Source organism: Pygocentrus nattereri, chromosome 12, assembly GCF_015220715.1.
Source record: "Pygocentrus nattereri isolate fPygNat1 chromosome 12, fPygNat1.pri, whole genome shotgun sequence".
In the NCBI taxonomy this organism is placed as follows: domain Eukaryota; kingdom Metazoa; phylum Chordata; class Actinopteri; order Characiformes; family Serrasalmidae; genus Pygocentrus; species Pygocentrus nattereri.
This window is the reverse complement of record NC_051222.1, coordinates 31,893,893-31,903,901: the sequence shown is the minus strand read 5'-3', so window position 1 is coordinate 31,903,901 and position 10,009 is coordinate 31,893,893. Positions and strand designations below refer to the sequence as shown.

The 10,009-nt window shown below is 40.2% G+C and overlaps 1 protein-coding gene across 1 annotated transcript; it reads right to left on the bottom strand.

Moving 5' to 3' along the window:
- Nucleotides 1-2,061: 2,061 nt before the first annotated feature.
- On the bottom strand, nucleotides 2,062-8,343 carry pane1 (proliferation associated nuclear element). Its single transcript, XM_017683737.2, has 6 exons — nucleotides 8,192-8,343; nucleotides 6,369-6,448; nucleotides 4,980-5,078; nucleotides 4,121-4,200; nucleotides 3,871-3,962; nucleotides 2,062-2,978 (listed from the first exon to the last, which is right to left on the bottom strand). The coding sequence occupies exons 1-6, from the start codon at nucleotides 8,246-8,248 to the stop codon at nucleotides 2,835-2,837; spliced, it is 552 nt and encodes a 183-aa protein (XP_017539226.1). The 5' UTR covers nucleotides 8,249-8,343; the 3' UTR covers nucleotides 2,062-2,834.
- Between the last annotated feature and the right edge of the window lie 1,666 nt (nucleotides 8,344-10,009).

Genomic DNA, 10,009 nt, shown 5'->3' with positions numbered 1-10,009 from the left:
TGACATTACACTTCATTCATCTCATATTAACCCTTACAGTCTCTCTTACACTCACACATATATGTTCTTGCATATCACTGTCAAAAACCCAAATATGGTCATTTTCATTTTTTTAAACAGAATTCATGTAAATCAGCTCTTTACAATGTGTGAAATTGTCAAGATGAACGGACCAACAGAAATGCTCCAAATGCCGGTGAATTAACAGCTTCACGTTAAAAGTAAAGGATGTTTTGCCGTCTCGTGTAAAGTCGCGGTTCTGGAGACACTTGTTTCTCTTTGTGCTCTGACAATTCAGTGCAGCGCAAAAGTCTTAGACCGTCATTAAAACACAGTCGTGTGCAAAAGCTTGTGCACTCCTGTCAACACACACAGCTCTGCACACTTTAACACACATTTACTGTCTGCTGAATTTAAAACTTTGGGAGAAAAAAAATAAAAATATGGCTTGTGTGTAAAAATTATGGCACATTTTTATACAGATTTTATATATTTATTTTTTTTCTTATATGTTAAACCCAGAAAATAAATAGAAATTGTGGGTTAAATTTAGTAGAACAAGCCATATTTGAGTGGGTTAAATTATTTTCACTGAGGAAATCAACACAATTTGACCTGGGGCGCTCTTTTGCATATAAACTATTGATTTTAATCATTTTAGCAGTAAGTGTTTTTACCAGCAAACAATATTGATAATTAGAACAAATGCTAATAATTAAAAAAAAAAAAAAATCAATCAATACAATAAATATAAACAGTGAAATGTAACTTTTTAAAAAGGATTTTATTTATATTTCGTTTAGAAAAATAAAGTTAGAGCACCGATATATTTATATAGTCAATACAGCTAACAGTTGTTATTATAACATTGTTATAAGAATATAAGACTAATTAACCTACTTAACCTATTTCTAGATTTAAGTCATTTTATCTGGAGAATTATTCTATTGGCAGATAATTGTGCTCTGATGGACATTTCTTTAGTAATATTTACTAATATTATTACTAATAATTTCTAATTATATATATATATATATATATATATATTAGAAATTATATCTATCTATATCTCTCTCTCTATCTATCTATCTATCTATCTATCTATATAATATAACTAAATCTTTTCACTCTTATTTTTACCCAGAAAAAAACCTACCCTTTACATTTTTACCATGTTTGTCATTTTGACTGTACATGCAGTTCACACTGGAACTAAGCATCTAATTATGTGGGTTAATTAGATTTAAATCAGAATAAAATAATATCAAAATGACAAGCTTGAGTCGAGATTTGGAAGGGTTAAAGAAAAATAATAAGAAAGAACAGAGAAAAGGAAAAGCACATTATCAGGCTGGCAGTTCCTCCGAGAAAGTCCTCGATTGTTGGACTGAACTCAGACAGGAGGGAAGTTGGTTGTATGGACTGAGCCAAGTTCATTCAGACAGCCATTCATTCAGACTGGAACTCAGTCAGTGAGAAAATGAATGAAGCCCCAGATTTGGCACAAAGAAATAACACCATAAACGACTTTTTAATCACAGTAAGGCACACCTGAGCTGAGAGAGTCACTAACTGAGCAAGAGCGCCCCCTGCTGGACAACACAGTTCAGCTGTTTATTTTTCCGTGTCAGGGCAAAAGAGCAGATTTATGAGGATTTTACGCAGAAGACTCAACGTCACATTTTTCACTCTTTACGTTTATTACAGCTTCCATTCCTTTCATTTTTTCCAAAGAAATGTGCAGGGATATTGGATGTGAGAACAAGGACAGACGCACCTTTGGACTTCTTTCAGATACAGTGCTTCTTGAAAGTTTGTGAACACTTTGTTTGTGAATGTTTGATATTTCTTCAGAAATTTGCCCTAAAATTTCATCAGATTTTCACGAAGAAAAGCTACTGGAACAATACTTCATGAATAGACGAGACCAAAATAGATCCTTTTAGTTTAAATGAAAAGCGTTATGTTGGGAAAAGGAAAACACTGCATTCCAGCATTAAAACCTTATCCCATCTGTGAAACATGGTGGTGGTAGTATCATGGGTTGAAATCACTGGACAGTTCATTCTACAGACTTTAATGAACATACTAACGCAACTACACATATTTACATTATGCACATAACTGAGAGCAGGGTGTTGGGGCACGACATGCATGCATAAGATTAACAGATCAAGGCGTGTTTCTCTGTGATCAACAACACGAGTGTTCAGGAACTCTGCACAGCACAACCTGATGCCACCAACTTCTTTCCCTTAAAGCAATAGTTCGACCAAATGCACAAGCCCTTCTCCACGCCCAACCCCAAATTTTCGTGGTATCAGCTGAGGCACATCTGGTGCAGCACAAGCTTCCACTACTTGTTCGTGAAATTAGCCTCGTGACTCCAGGGCAGAACTAAAGAAAACAACTTCAGACATAAAACACGTCTTGTCTTGACCGATCAACTACATTTGGATTGGCGGGGGTTTGCTCCCTGGACGACTCCTTAACGATGATGGTAACAAGTAATTAAATAAAGTGTGATATGAAAACAACAATAGGCACCCATAACAGCCAATGACACGGTCAGTAAGATACACAAACTATGCATCTTAATGCAAAGTGTCTGACTGATGCCTCTGTTCACTGCTTTAAACTCACCTACTTGTCTGGATTCCACTGATTTCTTCTGGTTTTATCAGTAACATTTATGGAATTCTGTACGACCAAATTCGAGGAGTTTAAAAACAAACAGTCTTTTCATTCATATATTTGACCCCGAGTTCAGCGGACGCCACGTGGCACCCAGAAATACTCAACAGCGTAGAACGGAAATGGTCAGATGCCAGAGCTCAGTCCTCGTCGAAGTCAGAGGGGAAAGTGCATCGGGTAAAGGTGGACAGGTAGAGCGCGGTGGTTGCCACAGGAGATAAACCAGCAGACACTTTCAAGATGGTGAGGACCCTCATCGCTGTCATGGTAATGCCATCTTCTGTCTGTGCGATAAACAGATACACAGATAAAAACCTCCACAGATGGGGGCAGAGCTACACTGAATTCCTTGAGGTTTGGATTTCTGTGTTTACCTTGGATTTTTCTCATTTTTACACTAGTTTTCCTGACGACATGATAAGTTTTACACGTCAAGTCAGGGGGCTTTTATCGTCATTCCATCTATGTACAAGCACACAGTGGAGAGAAATTAGGCTCTTCCATGTTTTTGTAATTGGCATTCGGTATGATTTTTGGTATAGTCTGATAGACTTGTAGTATGGTTTGGTAGTTCTTGGTATGGTCTGGTAGTTCCAGGTGTGGTCTGGTTCACAATTTATTAAAACCTCGGATATATGCTCTGAAATTCAGCAGGATCCTTACAAAATCTTCTCGCTGCATTAGTTTTGCAGTCCTCTAGTCATCTGCCCACAGGACCACTGTTGGCTGGATAGTTTTGGCTATTGGCTATTTGACTAACTGAATACGTTTTACATATAAAATGAGCCCAAGTCCTTTAATATGGAACATTAACTGACAGTTCAATGACAGGTGAAATATTTATTCTACAATTACTAAAATTAATTTTTAAATATGTACATAATGGGACATTCTGGACTGATGTGCTTACACTTTCGCTTACTTTGTGGCTTTCTATTGAGCTTATAAACGCACCTTCACTCTCTTCTGTCAGAACCGACTGGCCCTACAGTGCCTTATGTCATGTCATAGGTACAGGTGGGGACCTGAGGGCTGGAGTCTGGCACAGTTCTGTGATCTTCCTGCTCTAGAACACCAACTAAACCTTAAAATTAGCTAATGGGTTCAATCAGATGTCCTTGAGCAGGTACAACACCAAAGTGTGTGGGGAGTTCCCCAGTCCTGCTGTAGGCATACCTGGTGTTCAGCGTAGATCACAGGGCAGTGGTGCGACGCAGCCAGTCTCCTCACGCTAAGCAGACGCTCCTGAGGTACAGCACCACAGCGAGCTGAGTGAAAACACGCAGATAAGTACGAGAAAATGACTCCCACAATTAATTAAATCAATCCAACAATTAATCAATAAATCTGACCGAAGTCGTTTTCTTTACACGTTACGTTAAAAGAATAATGAAAAGGAACAATAAAAAGAAAAAACGTTAATTACCATCAGTAACCAGAAAGCACAGCTTTCCCAGGAAGTAGTCTGGGCCTAAATGGCTCAGAGAACTCTCTGCTGCCTGAAGACTAGAGACACAAGGAAATATCAGCACATGCATCACAATCGTAAAAGGGTACACGTCCTACATTTCTCATGTATTTAGACCTTTCCTGAAACCAGAGGTTTGTGTGGGTTTCTGTACCAAAAACAGCCAGAATTTATTTTTACATCACCTCCTCTCATCCCTGTTTTTATCCTGGGATTCTACAGAAATGGCTTAGCAACACATTAGCAACTACTAGGAAAGGTAACCTTGGCAACCTTAATAGCAACAGCTTTGCCAGGCCAACTGAAAGTTTGTTTACAACCTTTTCTAATTAATTCATGCTATTGGTCATAATAAGACTGATTGTCTTTTAAATGATATGATCAAAGTTCTTGTTTTCCCAACATCTTCCATCAAAATACAGTAAATGGTGTCCACCTCAAACATCTTCTGAGTTTTGATTACCAGCAGGCAGTGACCAATGATATGTTTTCCCACTGCATCCCACCCACGTCTAGGCTGAACAGAAAACGCTCAGCTAGCTCGATTCTGAGAATGATATGTAAAAAAACTCTGATTGGCTTCTCTGTATTGTGCATCATTCAAAAGGCAGATCTGAATGGGTGGGGCTAAACTTCTATTCACAGAATATGTGGACATATGTACATGTGTTGGATTTCATGACATCATAAAAACAATTAACTCCAAACAGGCAGCTTTGGCAGAAATTTTGGATTCAAATGAAATAAGCCTTTTAAATACCGTCTATCTCACAACATGGAAGGAATGGTTTTCAGACTGAACCGTAAGGCGGATTACCTGCGTTCAGACAGCAGGTTGACTATGAACACCACCAGGTCAATACGAGGGCGAGTCTCACTGTTTTCCACAGGGAGAGGGAGCTTCCGAGCCAGCCGCCTAGAAGAAGGCACAATACAGAAATCATGAAGCAACAGCCCGATGCTTCTCAACAAACAGACGTTCTTGCTTAAATATGTTTGGCAAATTTGGAAAAATGTCTAAATGTGAAAGCAGTACAGCTGTCAGCAACATAACACCACAAAAGCAGACATTTAAAACATGGAATTAACAACTCTCTAATATACATGAGTGAACGTGTTGGAAAATTTTTGTTTGAAAACACTCGGGGAAGTACAAAACCATTCTACCTACCTTCGGCAACTTTAATTAAATCTGATTGTGATAAGCCTGATTTTAGGGATACATCGATACTGATATTGGTATTAGGTATCGGGCGACACTGAGAGCTCATTTACTCATCAAAAAAAACAGGAGGCTCTGTCCACACAGAGAAGTTACTGACTCTGTCACAGCTGGACACAAAGCCGTGGGCCTCTTCAAACATTCCACCTTGAAAGATTTCCGCCAGACCTGCACTGTGATTTTAGTCTGTTTTAAACACACAATCACAACTGCTTCCCCAGTGTGGGTGGAGACACAAACGCCAGCAAAACGGAGACAGAAAAAAGATGACATTTGCTTCCAAAGTCTGTCTGTGCTGATTTCACTCTGTTCGACTGAACATAATTACAATGATAACCTTAATGCAGTGATTTTTGGTGTGAAATAAGCCGTATAGACTCCAACCATGTACATCACCGCCTGGTTTTAGCTTCAGCACTCAGTGGTAGCCACACGGCTCAGTACATCACGTTATTTTGTTATTTGAAACCATCTGTAGATGGTTGTGGGTTTTGTCCGTACATGACAGTCAACGTACAGACTCACCAGAGAAACAAGATTTCTAAAAATCACAGTTTGTGTCTGGCTTTAGTAGATAATCAGCTACAGCTCAACCAGCCAAGACTCTGAGAAGACAAACTCCTCAGATGAGCTCCTCGGATGTGATACCTGCTGTCACTGAACTACAGAGAGTGTGAGGCTGATGTTGAAACATAGAGCAACACTACAGCAGCAGAGAAGTGCTTTTCCTGATGGGGAACTAAAACCACTCCTCTCCACTGAAGTGTCACTCAACCCAAGGTAGCATTAAGCAACACAGCAAAGCCAGCTGATGGGCTTCATTTCAACTCTGAGTAGGTTACTCAGTGTGTTATCAGACTCAGTATCAGCAAGAGTTAAAAATATGAACTCTTACTCAGTCTGAAAAAAAACGGTATTGATGCCTCCCTACCTGATTTTTTATGTGGGGGGAAAAAAAAGAAAAAGAAAAAAAATCAGGCTTACACATTCACGTTGATGTCCTTTTCCTGCTGCACTATGGCATCGGCCAACCTGGACTGAAACTGCTCCTCATTTTCAACCAGCTGCCATGAAAGTAAACAAAAAACAATATAATCAGTTAATAATACAACTTATAGCTCAATCGGAACAGGCTAGTCCCACTGGGACCATTCAGAATAGAGTTTCTATTCAACTGAACGAGGGGGGTAATCCTGTAAACAATCCATTAAATAGAAGAATAATATCCGCGTAAACGCCTGTATCCGATTACATTCCCTATCGGAAAGTTTAAGTCCGTTCTGCATGTGCGTCGCGTCATAATGACAGTTTATAACATTCAACACAGCGGAGCAGAAACTGGCCTGCAGAGGAGACGAAGTTTGTGCTCTGATCTTTAAAAGCCGGCAGTGGGATGGACGTCCAGCTTATGCGTCGCAGAACACGACGTCTTCCTCTTGGCCTTCTTTAATAAAGACCTGTGGAGGACGTTTTCCTGAGTCTGACATTTTAAAGCAGTTGAAAACACAAGCACTGCTCACTGCTGCTCATCTCACTGTGACCAGACTCACGTGATGCTCGTTGTCATGGTAAGTGGTTCTTTATGCGTGTACTTCATTCTGGACTGGACTACTTGTAAACTGAGATTTTATCAGATGGTTGAGTCTGAGAATATAAACACCTCAATCTTAATCTATAATCGGAATGTGTCCAAACGGATTAGCAAAAATCTCTTAATGTAAACAGAGACCGTGATGGACACTCAGTCAGACAGCTTAACCAGATTCACACAGGATTATAATTATTATTGTTTTATTCATGGAATTTGAACATTCAAAATGGAAATGGAAGAGAACCATCAAATAATATGTTGGACAACACAGATGTCAGCGTGGGCTATACTGCACCAACCGTACGTAAACAGTGTTTAGTCAGTCAGTCAAAGGTATTAAACAACATGCAAGATCCACCGTGGACGGTTATATATTTAAAATATTAACAGAAATGATGGTATTAGGTGCTAATTTCTGACATAATAAGCTTTTTTGAGCATATCATGGACATTGTCAGTAATTAAAGAGCACTAACTATTACCATGCTTCATTATAAAAAGAGCAGAATCAGCCATGTTTAACTGGATTTTTACTAAATAAAAATCATTGTATTCAGTTTGTTTCTTTAAATGTGCCTCTACGGTTTTATTTAACAGTTTACAGTAGGTTGTAGAAGTGCAAAACAACAGTTGATCTTTATTTTTTATATCATTAATGTAATGTACATATAACATGCCTTATATAAAATAGTATATATATATATATATATATATATAGTATTTTATATAAGGCATGTTATATGTACATTACATTAATATAGTATTTCATATAGTATATAGTGTGTGTGTATGTATACATACATATACACAGTCTTAAATGTTATATTAGTTTCTTTATGTACCTTTTTTATTTGCTTTTCAGTTGAATTATATATGAAGTCCACTGTTTAAAAGGCGCGCGTTGTTTCCAAAGTCGATCAATAATCGTATAAATAATCGCGCTCTCAACAGACCAAATTAATCGCGATTACGATTTTTCGCATAATCGATCAGCCCTGATTTCAATTTCCTGTGACAAATCCGGTTTTTCCTAAAGCTGAAACGCCTTGTGGAAAGACTTTAAAGGCGTTTACTAACAGAAGCTTCAGCGAATCCGTCTTTTAACGGGTGAATAATCCCGAGAAACTCCGCACTGCGAACACTGTAAACACGGCTAGCTCAGCGCTAGCTCAGCGCTAACGGAGCCGAACGCAGACTCAGCCCGGCGGCGACTCACCAGCACGGTGGCCGTGTTGAGCTCGGGTATCTTGCTGTACGGGGTCAGCAGCGCCATTTCGGGGTCAACAGCGTCAGATTTTAATCACCGCCGCTCATTTCTGCTCCGCTCCGTGCAGGTCGGCGACTTCCTGCCGCTTCTTTTCAAACGCGCTGACGTCACACCTTCGGCCCCGGCGCAGCGCGGTGCTGCCGCCTGGAGGCGCCACGGGGCAATTACTTCACTGCTACCTGAAAACATACAGGCTGTAAGAGGCGCCAAGTGCTGTTTATTTCTCTAAACACCCCTTATTGTTCTTTAAACACCGACGACTATACACAGGTAATTTCCACGCCTTACTGCCTTAACCATCTCATTCCCACTCACCGCCTTAACCATCTCATTCCCACACCTTACTGCCTTAACCATCTCGTTCCCACACCTTACTGCCTTAACTGTCTCATTCCCACACCTTACTGCCTTAACCATCTCATTTCCACACCTTACTGCCTTAACTATCTCATTCCCACTCACCGCCTTAACCATCTCATTCCCACACCTTACTGCCTTAACCATCTCATTCCCACACCTTACTGCCTTAACTGTCTCATGCCCACACCTTACTACAACCCCAATTCCAGTGAAGTTGGGACGTTGTGTAAAACAGAAATAAAAACAGAATACGATGATCTGCAAATCCTTTTCAACCTATATTCAATTGAAAACACTACAAAGACGAGATATTTAATGTTCAAACAGATAAACTTTATTGTTTTCTGCAAATATTCACTCATTTTGAATTTGATGCCTGCAACATGTTCCAGAGAAGTTGGGACAGGGGCGTGTTTCCCACTGTGTTACATCACCTTTCCTTTTAACAACACTCAATAAGCGTTTGGGAACTGAGGACACTGATTGTTGAAGCTTTGTAGGTAGAATTCTTTCCCATTCTTGCTTGATGTACATCTTCAGTTGTTCAACAGTCCGGGGTCTCCGTTGTCGTAATTTGCGCTTCATAATGTGCCACACATTTTCAATGGGAGACGGTCTGGACTGCAGGCAGGCCAGTCTAGTACCCGCACTCTTTTACTATGAAGCCACGCTGTTGTAACACGTGCAGAATGTGGCTCGGCATCGTCTTGCTGAAATAAGCAGGTCGTCCCTGAAAAAGACGCTGCTTGGATGGCAGCAGATGTTGCTCCAAAACCTGTATGTACCTTTCAGCATTAATGGGGCCTTCACAGATATTCAAGTTACCCCTGCCATGGGCACTAACACACCCCCACACCATCAGAGATGCTGGCTTTTGAACTTTGCTCTGATAACAATCCAGACAGTCCTTTTCCTCTTTGGCCCGGAGGACACGACGTCCATGATTTCCAAAAACAGTCTGAAATGTGGACTCGTCAGACCACAGGACACTTTTCCACTTTGTGTCAGTCCATCTCAGATGAGCTCGGCCCAGAGAAGCCGGCGGCGTTTCTGGGTGGTGTTGATATCTGGCTTTGCTTTGCATGGCGGAGTTTTAACTTGCACTTGTAGATGAAGCGACGAACTGTGTTCACTGACAGTGGTTTTCCGAAGTGTTCCTGAGCCCATGTGGGAATATCCGTTACAGAATGATGTGGGTTTTTAATGCAGTGCCGCCTGAGGGATCGAAGGTCACGGACATTCAATGTTTGCTTTCTGCTTTGCCGCTTACTTGCAGAGATTTCTCCAGATTCAATAATCAATAATATTTCAATATAATATTTTTGCCGTAACGCTCAGTGGCACAACTGACTTAATTACATTGTGACTTAACTATCTTGTTCCCATGTGTTACTACTTTGTGGCCAG

Bases quoted from the DNA above. Each gene is read 5' to 3' on its own strand.
- pane1 (XM_017683737.2), bottom strand. From the start codon at position 8,248: ATGGCGCTGCTGACCCCGTACAGCAAGATACCCGAGCTCAACACGGCC. The intron at 4,201-4,979 runs GTAATCCGCCTT...TTGTGTCTCTAG, and splicing joins AACCTGCTGTCTGAACGCAG to TCTTCAGGCAGCAGAGAGTT. The intron at 2,979-3,870 runs GTATGCCTACAG...TTTATCGCACAG, and splicing joins TGATCTACGCTGAACACCAG to ACAGAAGATGGCATTACCAT.